The sequence below is a fragment of the Pongo pygmaeus genome, chromosome 2, assembly GCF_028885625.2.
Source record: "Pongo pygmaeus isolate AG05252 chromosome 2, NHGRI_mPonPyg2-v2.0_pri, whole genome shotgun sequence".
NCBI classification, from domain to species: domain Eukaryota; kingdom Metazoa; phylum Chordata; class Mammalia; order Primates; family Hominidae; genus Pongo; species Pongo pygmaeus.
In genome coordinates this window covers 111066265-111083730 of record NC_085930.1, presented here as the reverse complement: position 1 = coordinate 111083730, position 17466 = coordinate 111066265, and the positions used below count along the sequence as shown (strand labels likewise).

The following is a 17466-nucleotide window of genomic DNA, read 5'->3' as shown; positions in this document are numbered from 1 at the left end:
CACCCGCACCCAAACCAACCAATCCCGGCGCGCCTCCACGGCCCCCGTCCCGGCGAAGGCGCGAACGTAGTGGTTCTTAAAGGGCTGCGACCCAAAAGGAGAGGGAGTGTGACGGGGGCGCGCGCCTCCCAACTTTCTTCCCACCTCCTGGCTCTCACCGCGGCGGTTTGAGGTCCAAGCCTGTAATTCTTACGTCCAGAGGTGAGAAGGAGCCTTCGTGATCTAAGCTCGATTCCTGCCGGGTTAGCAACCAGACTGACGGCTGGAGGCGGGGAGGCTCCGCGTGACAGAGTGATACGCCCGGGGCGTCTGTTCTGCGGTCCGCGCGGCTGGGCGGGAGGCCCGAGATAGGCAAATCAAAGAGCACAACTTACTGCCAGCCTGGATGGGGCGCCAAAGTCCGACCCAGGGGGACACACCCCAAGCTGGGGGCGGAGGCACCCACAGATGGATGACCGGCTGGAAGGAGATTAGGTAGCAGAGTCCGTCCATTTATTCATTTAGCAAGTACTGAGCACCTGCTATGTGCCAGGGGTTGTGGACAAAGCGAGGAATTCCTGACACGAAAAACTATGTTAAGAGAGGAGGCAGGGTGAGAGCACCCTTCAAACAATCAAACACCTGTATAAATACAAACTGCTCTTCAGGGAGGAGTAGGGGTTTTGGGAGAATTTACAGAAGCTTCTAGGCTGGTGTTGGGAATCACAGGAGGCTAACTTGGCAAAGGGGAGAGGAAGTGTGTTTCAGATGGAGAGATCAGCATGTATATAAGAACTCTGTGGAAGACAGCAGAGCTCCTTTGAGGGATGAAAAGAAACCCAGAAAGGGGGGAATGGAAAGTTAGTGCTTAATAGGTACAGAATTTCAGCTGGAGAAGATGAAATAGTTCTGCAAATGGATAGTAGTGATGATCGCACAACAATGTGAATGTACCAAATGCCACAGATCTGCACACTTAAAAATGGTTGTGCACATTTGACCACAAAAAGAAAAGAAACTCAGAGTTTAGAGAATAAAGGAGTGGAGTGAGATCCACTAGAGCGAATAGAAGGGGCGGGACCATGTAGGATTTTACGGGCCATAGTGGAAAGTTTAGGACCATAGAACACTGATCAAAATTGCATTTTATAAAACTCACTTTGGCTGCTAAAGTGCAGATCAAAATGGGACTGGCCTGGGAGCCAGTGCAGTCATCTGGGCAAGAGAGAATGGAGCTGGAGTGTGGACTAGGGTGAGAGTGAAGAAAAAGAGATCTAAGAAGGCTGCAGAGAAATGTAGGAGCAAAATCAATAGGACTTGGTGATGAGTTGGATGTGAAGGGGCGATGAAGCAGCTTCAAGGATGATGCCACTCTTCAGCCTTGGATAAATGGATGGATGGTGGAGGGATTCACAGATATGGAGAACACTGGAAGAGGAGATAAGATTGATCTTGAGCTCCATCTTAGACAAGTTGAATTTGAGGCACCTTTGAGACTTGGTTAGGATTTTGCGATGATTAGTTTTAGATGTCAACCTGACTAGGTTAAGGGATACTCAGGTAGCTGGGGGAACATTATTTCTGGGTATGTCTATGAGGGTGTTCCCAGAAGATATTGGCATTTAAATCGATGGAATGAGTAAGGAAGATCTGTCCTCATCCAATATGCGCAGGCACCATCTAACAGAACCAAAAGGCAGAGGAAAGGCAAATTCTCTATTCTGGAGTTGGGACACCCCTCCTCTGCCCTTGGCATCAGAACTCCAGGTTCCCCTAATCTCCTAACTCCAGGAGATTAGGTAGTAGAGTCCGTCCATTTATTCATTTAGCAAGTATTGAGCCTTTGGACTCCAAGACTTGTACCAGTGGCTCCCCAGGTTCTCCCGGCTTGGGCCTTGGACTGGGAGATACACCATTCAGCTTCCCTGGTTCTGAGGCCAAGTCCAAGACAGGGTAGTCTTGAACTGAAGCAGTCTACCAGCCTCCCTGGTTCTCCAGCTTGTAGATGGCATATTGTGGGATTTCTCAGCCTCCATAACTATGTGAGCCAGTTCCCCTAATAAATCCCCTCCCATATATCTATAGATATAGATCTATATTGTAGATATATAGATATCACATTGGTTCTTTCTCTCTGGAGAAACTTGACTAATACAGATGTCAACACAGCAGTTGCATATAGAGGTTTCAGGTCAATGTAGAGGTCTGGGCTGGACACAGACTTTTTTTGAGGCTGAGTCTCACTCTGTGGCCTAGGTTGGAGTTTAGTGGCACAATCTCGGCTCACTGCAACCTCTGCCTCCCAGGCTCAAGTGATTCTTCTGCCTCAGCCTCCCAAGTAGCTGGGATTACAGGCATCTGCCGACACGCCCAGCTAATTTTTGTATTTTTAGTAGAGATGGGGGTTTCACCATATTGGCCAGGCTGGTCTCGAACTCCTGGCCTCAAGTGATCCGCCCGCCTTGGCCTCCCTAAGTGCTGGGATTACAGGCGTGAGCCACCACGCCCAGCCTGGACATAGACTTTTGAAAGTCATCATCATATGGGCGGAAATCGAAGCGGGGCTTACATAGCCAGAGAAAAATTACAAAATGAAAACTGAAGAGAATTGTGATACAGTCTAAGATAGCCTCCAGGGTTCACCACCTCCTGGGATTTATACCCTTGTGTAGTCCCCGCCCACAATGAGTCTCTGATAGTGAGGGTAGGTCATAACAGGCACAAAGAAGGAGAAAAACCAGGAGATTCGGGGTTGGTAAAGGCAATTGAAAACCCTGTAGCATAAGTGCTCTTCAAATATGGGGAATTGGGGCCAGGTGTGGTGGCTCACACCTATAATCCCAGCATTTTGTGAGGCCAAGGTGGGTGGATCACGAGGTCAGGGACCAGCCTGTCCAACATGGCAAAACCCCGTCTCTACTGAAAAATTACAAAAATTAGCCGGGCATGATGGCAGACATCTGTGATCCCAGCTACTTGGGAGGCTGAGGCAGGAGAATCACTTGAACCTGGGAGTCGGAGGCTGCAGTAAGCTGAGATCGCACCATTGCACTCCAGCCTGACCTACAAGAGTGAAACTCCGTCTCAAAAAACAAACAAAACAAAGCAAACAAACAAATATGGGGAATTGAGCTCTCAAAACTTGTGGTGCGAGTGCTTTCGAACAGGACCTTACACCCACTGACTGGTGCAACTGGTATGGCTCAGGCACCATGGTAGATTGGACAACAGGGGTGAGATGTAGTACCTAACGTCCTAGCTCTCATCTCCAATCATTGGTCACTTTGGCTCCAGGTTCACAGTCAACTCCAGAGTCTTTCTCTTCCAGTCCTCTTCAGCCCTCCACTCCTAGGGTAACACCCTGGACCGCAGAAGAGCTCCACCTCTGAAGTTATAAATGCAGACACCTGATCTTTCATCTGTCCTTCTGCTATTCTCTGAATTCCTTTCATGGTTTCTCTAGCCTGCAGAAACTTCCAGTTCATTTGTCCCTCTACTTTGTTTTATTTATAAGCTCCCTCGAGTCTTCACTTCCTTCCCCATCAGCTGAGAGTTCAGAGTTTATCACCTCCATCACATTCTTCCCAATATACTTATATTCCTTGCACAGTTATCTTTCTGGCACAACTAGAAGGATAGTAACACCCATCTGGCAGCACTACAATCCTGGAAGAATCCAACCTTCTGTCTTCTCTGAATCTGCTTCTTGGCTCTAAGTGCCGCTGGACAAAATCTCACAACCACACAGATCAGTGCTACATACATTGTCAACTTCAACTAAGTCCTCAACACCTTTCAGCGGTCCTATTTGCCAAGGCAGCTCTCTCTCCAGCTCTCCGCCAAAATCAACTTCCAAATATCCTGCATGCTCCCCAGATCTCCCACTCTTCAACCCCCCCTCCCCCGCTTGCTCTCCCAGGAACCTCCGTTACCGAAGAACGACCAACCATCAAAGTGATGTCCCTTAGCTCCAGACAACTCCTCTCCCTCCAGCTACCACCTTCTTTCCCCTCTCCCCTTTACAACCAAACCTCATGGAAAAAGTGGTCTATATTTGAACACTTCATTGCTTCACCTTCACCTTTCATCATTTCTCAGTGCCCTGCAGTTCTGATACCTGTTTCACCGTATCACTGAAAATGCCCTCCTCAAAGACCTAGTCTTTATCTTCCTTGTTCTTTTTTGTTGTTGTTGTTGTTGTTGAGACAGAGTCTCTCTCTGTCACCCAGGCTGGAGTGCAATGGCACTGAGGCTTACTGCAACCTCTGCCTGCCGGATTCAAGCGATCCTCCAGCCTCAGCCTCCCAAGTAGCTGGGACTACAGGCCTGTGCCACCATGCCTACCTAATTTTTGTATTTTTAGTAGAGACAGGGTTTCAACATGTTAGCCAGGCTGGTCTCAAACTCCTGACCTCAAGTGATCTGCCTACCTCAGCCTCCCAAAGTGCTGGGATTACAGGTGTGAGCCACTGCACCCACCCCTTCCTTGACCTTTCAACAGCATTTGTCATTGCTGTCCTGTCTGTCCTTTTCAGTCACTGTTTAAAAAAAAAAAAAGCCATAACCCCCACTCTCCTGGTTTTCCTCTTCCTATATCTCTAGTCTCTTTCTCCCCTCAGTCTCCATTGCAGCTTCTTTTCCTCTGCCATAAGAGAAACTATCACATTCTCCTTACGCAGTCTTATCCACTACATAGTTCCAGTCAGTTTCTACAAGTGATGTTTCTCAAAGCTGTATCTCCAACCTAGCCTTTGTCCCTGAGTTTCAGCCCCAAATAGTCAGCCACAAGCCTCAACATCGTTTGACATCACCTCACACTGTACATTTCCACAACTGAATTTATCACCTTCATTTCCAGTCCAGCATCTCCCCCACTGTTCCCTGCCTCCATAAGAGGCATCACCAGTTTCTCAGTTGCTTAACCCAGAACCCCAGAAGGCATCCCTAATTTCCCTTTTCTTTCCCTCCGCACTTGATCACTAAGGCCTGCCAAGTCTACTTCTAATGTCTCTCAAATGCACACACTTCTTTTCTCATTGCTCCCACTATCTCTGGCCTGCATGCTTGTAGCAGCCTTGTCACTGTTCTTTTTGTTTCTCATCTGGGCATCTTCCCTAACTTTCACCATGTTACAGCCAATAAAACTCTAAATGCATCTCAGGCTTCATCATTCTTCTGCCTAAAACCATCCATGGCTCCCATTGCTCCTAGGAGAGTACAGAATCTGGACACCTGTGTCCTGCTTAACCTCCACTTTGCCTTTATACTGCCTTTATAAACCTTTTCTTCTGGAGGTCTTTCCCTGTATGCTGGAACAGGTTGGTCCCCTATAGCACCTGCCTCACCCTAACACCATCTCATTTTTTTTTTACCTGATAGAAACTTTAATGATGTTAAAAAACCAATCAGGCCAGGCACGGTGGCTCACACCTGTAATCCCAGCACTTTGGGAGGCCGAGGCAGGCGGATCACGAGGTCAGGAAATCGAGACCATCCTGGCTAACACAGTGAAACCCCGTCTCTACTAAAAAAAAAAAATACAAAAAATTAGCCGGGCGTGATGGCCAGCGCCTGTAGTCCCAGCTAGTCGGGAGGCTGCAGCAGGAGAATGGCATGAACCTGGGAGGCGGAGCTTGCAGTGAGCCGAGACCGTGCCACAGCACTCCAGCCTGGGCGACAGAGCGAGACTCTGTCTCAAAAAAAAAAAAAAAAATCAAATCCTTATATAAACCTCACTCAAAACCTTCGCTTTAGGCCAGGCTCTGTGGCTCACACCTGTAATCTCAGCATTTTGGGAGGCTGAGGTGGGTGGTTCACCTGAGGTCAGGAGTTCAAGACCAGCCTGACCAACATGGTAAAAACCCCCATCTCTACCAAAAACACAAAATTAGCTGGGCATGGTGGTGCATGCCTGTAATCCCAGCTACTTGGGAGGCTGAGGCAGGAGAATTGCTGGAACCCAGGAGGTGGAGGTTACAGTGAGCCAAGATTGCACCATTGCACTCCAGCCTGGGCAACAAGAGTGAAACTCTGTCTCAAAAAAACAAAAACAAAAACAACAATAGCAACAACAACAACAACAAAAACCGGGGCCAGACACGGTGGCTCACGCCTGTAATCCCAGCACTTTGGGAGGCCGAGGCAGACAGATCATGAGGTCAGGAGTTCAAGACCAGCTTGGCCAACATAGAGAAACCCCGTCTCTACTAAAAATACAAAAAAATTCGCTGGGCATGGTGGCGCATGCCTGTAGTCCCAGACTACTCGGGAGGCTGAGGCAGGAGAATTGCTTGAACCTGGGAGGTGGAGGTTACAGTGAGCTGAGATTGCACCATTGCACTCCAGCTTGGGCAACAGAGTGAGACTTTGTATCAAAAAACAACAACAACAACAAAAACCTTTCACTTTATTCCTCAAAACATGTATGTCCCAGTTCCCTCCATTTCAGAGCCATAAACATAAAGCCTAGAGGTAAGATACTTAATACCCAGGACAGATCTTTGTGTGTATATATACATACCATATGTAGCATTATGTTATATAGTATTATGTAAATTACATGAAATTTTGCATAAGATTGGTAAGCAAGTCACTTAAACTTTATGAACAAAAGTATAGGCCGGGCATGGTGGTTCATGCCCATAATCCCAGGGAAGCTTTCACAGGTGGGAGGATTATTGTCTGGGCCACCTCATGTTACTGTCATTCCTCACTTGTCTAAACAGGAATAGGGCTGAGTGGAAATAAGCAAGACCTGCATCCTGCTCCTGATGGTTCCTTTTCTGCCCACTCTGTTTCTCTGAAAGCTTTGGGGAATTTTCCTGAGGAGGAAGCCTGATGCGAAGTTAACAGTGCAGGCTTGGTAACCAGGAAGCCCTGAGTCCGCCCCAGCTCAGGTGTTACCTCACTTCTCTCACCGGGTTTACCCCTCTGTGAAATGGGATGAAAGCAGGCCAGGCACAGTAGCTCACACCTGTAATCCCAGCACTTTGGGAGGCCGACGTGAGCAGATCACGAGGTCAGGAGTTCAAGACCAGCCTGACCAATATGGTGAAACCCCATCTCTACTAAAGATACAAAAAAAAATTAGCCGGGTGTGGTGGCAGTCACCTGTAATCCCAGCTACTCAGGAGGCTGAGGCAGGAGAATCGCTTGAATCCGGGAGGCAGAGGTTGCAGTGAGCCGAGATCACACCACTGCACTCCAGCCTGGGTGACAGAGAGAGACTCTGTCTCAAAAAAAAAGAGAAAAAACAAAAAAGAAAAAAAAAAGAAATGGGATGAGAGCTGCCTTTTCACAGGTTTAAATAAAGGGATTGTGGAGAGAAAGCCCAGTAAAGCAGATGAGCTTGCTCAGGATCAGGGCAACCACTCAGGGGAATAAAGCTCTAGGGAGCTCCCCTTTTAGGAGTGTAAGTTCCCAAGATCTCCCTCCTAAATGAAGTGGCCGCTGCTCACTCCAGGGAAAAGGAAACTTGTTACCACATCCACCACGGATGGCTAGAACAGGCGACCAGTACCACACAGCAGGAGGTGAGCAGAGGGCGGATAAGTACTACCGCCAAGCATTCTGCCCCCTCAGATCAGCGGGGGCATTAGGATCAGCGGGAGCATTAGATTCTCACAGGAGCGTGAACCCTATTGTGAACTAGACTTGCGAGAGATCTAGGTTGCGCGCTCCTAATGAGAATCTAATGCCTGCTGACGTGAGGTAAAACAGTTTCATACCAAAACCACCCCCACCCCCGTGGAAGACAAGAAAAATTGTCTTCCACGAAACCAGTTCCTGGTGCCAAAAAGGCTGGGGACCACTGGTCTAGAAGACTGCAACCAATTCAGTTGTAGTAGTCACCAGGAGTAACCATGTGGCCCAAGAAGGTATGTCCAGCTTCCTCCTCGCATCTTGCGGCACGCCACCTTTGCGGTATGGTGCCTGGGCAGTCCCGGGTTGTTAAGGGTGAGAGTTCTAAAGCCAGACTGCCCGTATTCAGAGACTGGCTTTGCTAAGGAACCTTGGGCAAGTTACTTAACCTGTTTCCTCATCTGTAAAATGGAGAAAATACCAGTGCTTTTTAGGGTTGCCAACCTAATAAGCATTATTCCTGCCCCAAATAAGTCTAGGCTATGTGGAAAAACGCGAATTTCTCCTTCAGCAAAGAGTAAAGCTAATACCAGAGTTTTCCTGGCCCTGCAGATTTGGCCTGGCAGGAGACAATGCCATAGCCAATGTTCATGCTCCAGATGCAGACCTGGAGGCACAGAGTGATGTAGAGAGGACAATGGATCTGAAACCATGTATCTGGGTTCCAGACATGCTGTGTGACGCCGAGCAAGCCGCTCCTGCAGATAGATTAAGCATGCACACCCAGCACTTTGGGAGGCCGAAGCGAGAGGATCACGAGGTCAGGAGACTGAGACCATCCTGGCGAACATGGTGAAATCCCGTCTCTACTAAAAAAATACAAAAAATTAGCCGGGCGTGGTGGCGGGCGCCTGTAGTCCCAGGAGGCGGAGCTTGCAGTGAGCCAAGATGCGCCACTGCACTCCAGCCTGGGCGACAGAGCGAGACTCCATCTCAAAAAAAAAAGCATGCACAGCCTAAGACTGGAGGTGCTGACGCCAGGCAGGTCAACAGTAGACCCAGCCCCGACCCATAAGTTTCGCTCTCCAGACTGCGCAAGCGCAAAGGATACGTAAACGCCCCCGGCGTTCTGGGGGCTGGGATCGAGGAAAGCGCTGAGTATAGCTCATGCGCGTCCAGTCACAAATGACGTCCCTTCCGACCCCCGCCCTGTAGGCGGGAGCATCCAATCAACTTCGAGAGCGTAGGCCCCCACCTATCGTGGGTCGAGTCGCTTGGCGGTCGTGGTTCCGGAGGTTCCTCGGGATGTCGGTGGCCTTCGTACCGGACTGGCTGAGGGGCAAGGCGGAAGTCAATCAAGAGACTATCCAGCGGGTGAGCATCCACGCGGGCGGGCGGGCGGGCGGGCGGAGAGAAGTCGGGATCCCGAGGGGCTGCGGGGTGCGAGAAGCATCCTGTAGTGAGCGGCCTCCCAGCTGACTGTGAAGGGTGCTGAGCAGCCGGGGTGCGGGGTGAGATGGGCACGAAATCAGCACAGGCGCCGGGGCAGGACCCCGGCATGGGGTTCGGTCCCCCGCCGTCCAGACGTCACACTGCACTAACCCTTTCTCTCCTTTTTTTGAGACGGAGTCGCGCTCTGTCGCCCAGGCTGGAGTGCAGTGGCGCATCTTGGCTCACTGAAACCTCCGCTTCCCGGCTTCAATCTCCTGCCTCAGCCTCCTGGGTAGCTGGGATTACAGGAGCGCGACGCCACGCCCGGCTAATTTTTGTATTTTTAGTATTTAGTATGAGGTTTCCCCATGTTGGCCAGGCTAGTCTCGAACTCCTGACCTCGTGATCCGCCCAGCTCGGCCTCCCAAAGGGCTGGGATTACAGGCGTGAGCCACTGCGCCCGGCCTGCACAGACCCTTTCTTTCTCTGATCTTTCAGCTCCTTGAGGAGAATGACCAGCTGATCCGCTGTATTGTGGAGTATCAGAACAAGGGCCGCGGGAACGAGTGCGTCCAGTAAGTGCCCCCACCCCCGCGCCCCTGACCTGTGGGTAGAGGGGAAGCCTGTGTGATGTGGTGCTTTCTCGAACTAAGAGTCTTGGGTGATTGATCGCAGTTAAGCCCCTCTTTGAACTGAGGAAAGAGAGGCTCAAAGAGTTTGCCAACCTGCCCAAGACCATACAATGAGTACACTGTGGAGCCTGGAGTCAGACGTGGCTCTTTCTTCAAAATGTGAATTATTCTCACTGCAAAGCCTCCTTCACTCAAAGCTATGCCGGCTGATGACAACAGGGATGGGGGTGGGAGCACACAGAAAACTAGGCTCAGGAGATTAGAGCCATGGCCCCTTTCTGATCTTGGATCCCTGCCTCATCCTTTCTCTGTTAAGTGAAGGGGTCAGGCCATTTGACTGCTAAGCTCCCTCTCATTTCTAACTTCCAGTCAGTCTGTTAGTGACACACACACAAAGACAAACAAAGGATTTCCAAGTTAAGTCAAAGGTAAATTCTGCATAATAATTTAATGCACTCCCTAAGCAGATACCAAAATGAGAGAAAATAGAGTCTGAGTCTCTTTTCCGAATCTAGTCCAGGTATTATGCCCATTTTTTTCTTTTCTTTTTTTTTTTCTTTTTGAGACAGTCTCCCTCTGTCACCCAGGCTGGAGTGCAGTGGTGCAATCTCGGCTCACTGCAACCTCCACCTCCAAGGTTCAAGCAATTCTCGTGCCTCAGCCTCCGAGTAGCTGGGACTACAGGCGTGTGCCACCATGCCCTGCTAATTTTTATATTTGTAGTAGAGATGGGGTTTCACCATGTTGGCCAGACTGGTCTCAAACTCCTGACCTCAGATGATCCACCCACCTCGACCTCCCAAAGTGTTGGAATTACAGGCATGAGCCAGCGCGCCCGACCTTATGCCCATTTCTTATAGAAAAATATATTATTTCTTTGTTACTGAAGAAATGTTTCACAATCCCTACCCCGTAGAAAAATTACCTACAGTCCCTCACTGAATACCTTAATAGAATAGTAGAGATATCAGTTTTTGGGTAAATCTTTACATCTGACTCTGGCATTTGGTAATTTGATTTTTAAAAGTTTATAGTAAATACCTTCTCTTTTTTCTATATGAAAAATGGTTGCAAAACGTTCCATTTGGTACAGTAATTCTCAACCCAAGGGTAAGAAAGTTAACAAAATCTCCTAGTGGGGTTTTTCAATTGCACAGGCCATGCTTTCTGACCCCTTGTCTGATTTTTTTTTTTGGGTGAAGAACTCTACCCGCCCCCCGCCCCCCCCCGTAAACTTATGTTGATCATGAAAATGTTTCGTCCCTTCTTGAAGTTGTTGAACAGATATTTTATAAGTACAGTTGGTCCTCTGTATCCATGGGTTCTGCATTGCATTTCAAAAATATTGGGGAACACAAAACAATAAAAAATAGCAACACAACAATAAAAAACAATACAGTATAACAACTATTTATATGGCATTTAAATTGTATTAGGTATTATAAGTAATCTAGAGATTATTTAAAGTATGTGAGCCAGGTGTGGTGGCTCACGGCTATAATCCCAGCACTGTGGGAGGCTGAGGCAGGCAGATCATCTGAGGTCAGGAGTTCAAGACCAGCCTGGCCAACATGGCAAAACCCCATCTCTACTAAAAACTACAAATACAAAAATTAGCCAGGCATGGTGGTGTGTGCCTGTAATCCCAGCTACTTGGGAGGCCAAGGCGGGAGAATTGCTTGAACCCAGGAGGTGGAGGTTGCAGTGGGCCAAGATCACGCCACTGCACTCTAGCCTGGGTGACAGAGCAAGACTCCATCTCAATAAATAAATTAATTAATTAAAGTATATGATATGAAAGGATGTGTGTAGGTTATATACAAATACTATGCCATTTTATATAAGGGACTTGAGCTCGAACATCCTCGGATTTTGATATCTAAGGGGAGGAGGGAGGTGTCCTGGAACCAATCCTCTGTGGATACCAAGGGATAATTGTACTCCTGGTACCAGGCACTGTTTCAGACTCTGGGAAATCCGTAGTAAAACAAACACCAGCTCTGCACTCACAGAGCTGACATTCTAGACTCTAGAATCTATAAGGAAATGTATAAATAGGCACATAATAATAAGTGCTTTGAATAAGAATAAGAGTAAGTGGGGGGAGGAGTGCTATTTTATACATGGTATGTCTGATAAGGTGATATTTGAGTAGAGACCTGGGGTAAGGGAGCCAGCTATGCAGTAGTAAGGCATAGTGAGATAAGTAAGACAGAGAAAGCATCAGGTGGAAAAGCTCCCTAGTAGGAGTGTGCTGGATATCTTCAAGTCACAGGAAGGAGGCCAGGCCACTGTGGCCAGTATTCAGTGAACAAAGGTATAGCCATAAGAGATGAGATCAGAGGGGGACTGGCGGCCCCAATCATGCAGGGCCTTATTAGGACACAAGAGCAGCTCACCTTTACTCTGAATGAGATGGGAGCCTTTGGAAGGTTTTTGAATAGACATATAACATGATTTTGATTTAAATTGTACAGTGATTTCTCAGGCTGTTGTGTAGAGAATAAAATAGGTGTGCAAAGATAGATCTGGGAGACTAGGTGTCTACTGCAATAGTTCAAGCAAGAAATGATGGTAGCTATGAAAGTAATCAGTGAGAATGGGTGAGAATCTGACTATATTTTCCTTAAATATGTTAAACAAGGTTGATAACACTGAATCATCCAGTCAGTGGATGAGCCATTCCACAAGAGTGGGTAAATTATTTTCCAGTTTTTTGTTCATGGTTGGTAAAAACAAGCCTCTGATTTTTGCCTGTTTTTTTGCCCATAGGTACCAGCATGTGTTACATAGAAATCTCATTTATTTGGCTACCATTGCAGATGCCAGTCCAACCAGCACTTCAAAAGCAATGGAATAATCTTTCAAAAGCAATAGAATAATTTTCCATTTGGCTGTCGTGAGGAGTGATTGAATGTAATCCATCTCTTACAAAACGGAGACAGGGTCTTTACCAACTCAGCTGGTTAAAACATGAATGAAACCTCTGTGGCTCTTTCAAAACATGTGAAAATGTGAAGAAAGCTACTAACTTAGCTGTATTCTCAATGTAAATATTTTTTAAATAATTAAGCAAATCCCTCAATAAGTTGAGCCCAGGTGTCCTCTTTCCTGAACTTGGAGCATGTTTGGATAACAAAGACATCACTGGGATGTTCAAGTCTACTTTTTAGTTTGAACCTGAAGAGGAAACTGAGTAGGTGTTGGGCAGGAATTGGTGAGACTCCTGACTTGAGACCTTGCTAAATGGACATGTGTGCTCCTTCCTACCAGTTTGTAAATGTGGTCCCCCTGACTGCTGTTTTCAGATTGCTTTGAAATAAAGCTTATTTTTCTATAAAATACTGATGTGGAGGTATAGAAGTTTTCATGTAATAAGTATTCCATTTGGTTTTCAAGAATAACTGTGAGGACTTAACCGTAAAGTATATAACAACAATACTATTATCATTGCCAACAAAATGAATAGTGATTTCTAATTATTATCTAATATCATCTGATAATAGATGATGTTTAATTTTCTTCAGTTATCAGATATCTTTTTGTTGATTTGTCTGAACCAGAATCCAAATAAGATTCACACATTGTATTTTGTTGATGTTCCTTTAAGTCACTTAAAGAATACTTAATAGTTCCTTTTTTTCTTCATTTGTTGAAATAACTAGGTGTTTACTCTAGAATTTTCTCGTGTTCTACATACAGTTGTATCTCTATAGTGTTGTTAACTATGTGCCACTATCCACTTTTCCTGTAAACTAGTAGATCTAGAGGCTCATGCAGACTCATGTTCTAATATTTTTAGCAGGAATATATTAGAAGGTGATAAGTACTTGCTTTTGCATCACATAAGGAGTGACCTGACTTTCAAGTTCCCAACCAGCCTTTCACTTATGATCCACCCAGCTTTGATCTGGTAATTCATTAGGGATTACATAATGAGGATTTTCTAATTTATCATTCTTTCTGACTTTATTAGCTGTATTCTATAAAAAACTTTCACTCTTGGAGATTTATCTGAAAGACGAGGCAAAGAGATTCTTGTAAGTATATCCAAAATTAGAAGCCCAGGTCCCTGCTCCTTTTTTTGCAGTCAAGGGTTGCAACCTAGGGCAACTGTAAAATACATATAAATAGTGAAGAGATAACTCATTTTGAATCCCAGCTCTATCCCTTAACCTCTGAAAGCTCTGTTTCCTCACCTCTAAAGTGAGGATAATGAAAATAGCATCTGCCTCCTGAGGCTGTGAGATTGAGATAACGTGGTTGAGAACTGGGCACATGTTAATCTACGTTAGCACTAATGTGTTATCTGAGGGCTCTGGCTCTTTCTTTTTTCTTTTTCTTTTTTTTGGTTTTTTGTTTTGTTTTGTTTTTGGTTTTTTTTGAGACGGAATCTCGCTCTGTCGGAGTGCAGTGATGCAATTTCAGCTCACTGCAACCTCTACCTCCCAGGTTCAAGTGATTCTCCTGCCTCAGCCTCCCAAGCAGCTGGGATTACAGGCACGCGCCACCATGCCTGGCTAATTTTTGTATTTTTAGTAGAGACGGGGTTTCTCCATGTTGGTCAGGCTGGTCTCGTACTCACGACCTCAGGTGATCCGCCTGCCTCGGCCTCCCAGAGTGCTGGGATTACAGGCATAAGCCACCGCGCCCAGCCGATCATTTCTGTTTTCTAGAAAATTATTTTGTCTGTTTCCCCACTAGCATTCCTGATTGTTTTCCAGAGTCCTATCCCCTGAAGTTCTAATTGCTGGCGTAATCACACTCTAAAAGGCTGAACCCCAGAATCATTACCTGAAAATTCGTACTACCAGTGGTTCTCCTTCATGATAAATCATGGACAAATTAAGCCTGAGTTTGTAAACTCTTTGGATACCAACTTTCTACTACTCTTGGAAGAGATGGAGGAGGTGTCAGTCATTTTGGTAGACACTAGCCCTAGGCCTGCCTTGTCCCAGGAGTTTCTTCACCTTAATCACAGACCAAATTGCATACTTTATCTTCAAATCATCTAAAATATAATTTCAAATCACAAGACAATAAAATAATCTTTGAGAGAGGCAGGACCTTAGAAAGGAGATATTTTATCTCATTTATTTTACAGATGAAGAAAGTAAACTTCAGAGAGATCAAAGTGATTTGTCTCAGGTCACATAACCAGTGGCAGAAAGAAGAGAATTGCTGGAATGTCAAAATAAGAATGAATTCCAGGTTTAAAGTTACTTTAAGTACATCCCAAATTAAATATTTCATTCCTGAGCTCTAAAACCTATTTACATTGAAGCCTGATGTCCAAAACACAGTAATTACAAAGCTGGGCAATGGTCTCCATCCTTTCCTTTCATGAATCCATGTATGAAAGTTAGCTTTATCAAACTATTTCATCTCCAGAAAGGCATGTACATTTCATACTGTTCAAGTCTGTAACTGTCAGCAAAATCAGACCCAAGACCGCTAGCTTCTCAATTCAGCCTACAGTCTGCTCCTCTAATAGACACACTGGACTCTCTGGGAGGTAGAATGGGCAAGCTCTAACAAAGGACAGCACTTCTGTGATGGTGTGGAAGTACCAAAGGTTTGACTGCACTTTAAAAAGGTGACATGGACAGCTGGGTGCGGTGACTCACGCCTGTAATCCCAGCACTTTGGGAGGCCAGCGTGGGCAGATCACAAGGTCAGGAGATAGAGACCAGCCTGGCCAACATGGTGAAACCCTGTCTGTACTAAAAATACAAAAAAATTAGCCAGGTGTGGTGGCGTGTGCCTGTAGTCTCAGCTACTCTGGAGGCTGAGGCAGAGGAATTGCTTGATCTCAGGAGGCAGAGGTTGCAGTGAGCCAAGATCGTACCACTGCACTCCAACCTAGGCGACGGAGCGAGACTTTGTCTCAAAAAAAAAAAAAAAAAGGTGACATAGGTGCAGAAACAGGTCGGAAATGATCTAAGTCAAGCTTGTCCAACCCGCCACCCATAGGCCACATGTGGCCCAGGACGACTTTGGGTGCAGCCCAACACAAATTCATAAAGTTTCAAGAAATATGAGATTTTGTTGCAATTTTAAGCTCATTGGCTGTTGTTAGTGTTAGTATATTTTATGTATGGCTGAAGACAATTATTCTTCCAGTGTGGCCCAGGTAAACCAAAAGATTGGACACCCAATCTAAGTGAGCCCAATTTCCAAATTTACTGTAAAACTACATCAATTAAAACAGTGTGCCACTTCACAGCCATTAGGATGGCAATAAAGAAAACCAAAAAATAACAAGTGTTGGTGACGATGTGGAAAAACTGGAACCTTTGTGCATTGCTGATGGAAATGTAAAATAGTGCAGCTATGGAAAACAGTATGGTAATTCCTGGAAAAATCTTAAATGGAATTAGCTTATGATCCAGTGATTCCATTTCTGGGCATATATCCAAAATAATTGAAAGCAGGTTTCAAAGAGGTATTTGTACACCCACGTTCAAAACAGTACTATTTACAACAGCCAAAAGGTAAAAGCAATCTAAATATCTACTGACATATGAATAGATAGACAAAATATGATATACACATACAATGAAACATTATTCAGCCTCAAAAAAGGAAATTCTGACATGCTACAACATGGATGAAATGGAAGACATGCTAAGTGAAATCACCCAGTTACAAAAGAACAAATTTTTTTTTTTTTTTTTTTTTTGAGACAGAGTCTCGCACTGTCGCCCAGGCTGGAGTGCAGTGGCACAATCTCGGCTGACTGCAATCTCTGCTTCCCGGGTTCAAGCGATTCTCCTGCCTCAGCCTCCTGAGTAGCTGGGATTACAAGTGCCTGCCACCACGCCCTGCTAATTTTTTGTATTTAGTAGAGACGGCGTTTCATCATGCTGGCCAGGCTGGTCTCGAACTCCTGACCTCATGTGATTCACCCGCCTCCGCCTCCCAGAGTGCAGGGATTACAGGTGTGAGCCACCGCACCTAACCTAAAAGAACAAATATTGTATGATTTTACTCACATATGAGTAGACAAATACTAGAGTAGACAAATTTACAGAGAGAAAGTAGAAGGGTGGCTGCCAGGAACTTGGGAAAAGAGGGAAATGGGGAGTTACTGTTCAATAATACAGAGTTTCAGTTTTGCAAGATGGAAAATGTTCTGTGGACGGATGGTAGGTACTGAGGGTTGTACAACCGTGTGAAATACAGTTAATGCCAGTGAACTGTACACTTAAAAATGGTTAAAATGGCAACTTTCATGTAATGTATATATATATACACACATATATACACACATATATATACACATATATACACATATATGTACATATATACACATATATGTACATATATACACATATATACATATATACACATATATATACATATATACACATATATACACATATATATACATATATACACATATATATACATATATATACATATATATATAATTTTTTTTTTTGAGACGGAGTCTTACTCTGTCGCCCAGGCTGGAAAGCAGTGGACCGATCTCGGCTTACTGCAAGCTCTGCCTCCCGGGTTCGCGCCATTCTCCTGCCTCAGCCTCCCGAGTAGCTGAGACTACAGGCGCCCGCCACCACGCCCGGCTAATTTTTTGTATTTTTAGTAGAGACAGGGTTTCACCGTGTTAGCCAGGATGGTCTCGATCTCCTGACCTCGTGATCCGCCTGCCTTGGCCTCCCAAAGTGCTGGGATTACAGGCATGAGCCACCGCGCCCGGCCCATGTAATGTATATTTTATAGTTTAAAAAAAAAACTTAAAAAAGTGTGGTACTCAGACACAGATCATTGGAACAAAAATCCAGAAACAGACCCACACATATATGGTCACAAGGCGAAG

The 17466-nt window shown here is 45.8% G+C and overlaps 2 protein-coding genes across 7 annotated transcripts in view; one reads left to right on the top strand and one right to left on the bottom strand.

Annotated features, from left to right (window-relative positions):
• SEC22C (SEC22 homolog C, vesicle trafficking protein) overlaps positions 1–17466 on the bottom strand; it is a 52961-nt gene that overhangs the window by 34088 nt on the left and 1407 nt on the right. Inside the window, exon 1 of one of the 5 annotated variants that reach the window (XM_054483371.2) lies at positions 159–353. The exons of 2 other annotated variants lie outside the window; for them this stretch is intronic. The gene's annotated coding sequence lies outside the window, so the exon portion shown is untranslated. Of the gene's footprint in view, positions 1–144; positions 354–17466 lie in introns of those variants that run through there. 2 more of the 5 variants (XM_054483376.2, XM_063661263.1) reach the window with 2 other exon arrangements.
• Positions 45–12965, top strand: SS18L2 (SS18 like 2). Of its 2 annotated transcripts, XM_063661265.1 has the most exons (5): positions 45–201; positions 8289–8380; positions 8776–8934; positions 9490–9566; positions 12396–12965. In XM_063661265.1, the coding sequence occupies exons 2-5, from the start codon at positions 8291–8293 to the stop codon at positions 12481–12483; spliced, it is 414 nt and encodes a 137-aa protein (XP_063517335.1). In that variant the 5' UTR covers positions 45–201; positions 8289–8290; the 3' UTR covers positions 12484–12965. The 2 variants fall into 2 exon arrangements, with proteins under 2 accessions (XP_063517335.1, XP_063517336.1); XM_063661266.1 differs by having other exon boundaries at positions 8173–8934.

What these genes read in the sequence shown, in the direction of transcription:
- SS18L2 (XM_063661265.1), top strand. Translation starts at nt 8,291, where the DNA reads ATGCTGTGTGACGCCGAGCAAGCCGCTCCTGCAGATAGATTAAGCATG. An exon ending in ATCAAGAGACTATCCAGCGG is followed by an intron (nt 8,935 to 9,489) that starts GTGAGCATCCAC and finishes CTGATCTTTCAG; the next exon opens with CTCCTTGAGGAGAATGACCA. An exon ending in CGCGGGAACGAGTGCGTCCA is followed by an intron (nt 9,567 to 12,395) that starts GTAAGTGCCCCC and finishes TTTTGCCCATAG; the next exon opens with GTACCAGCATGTGTTACATA.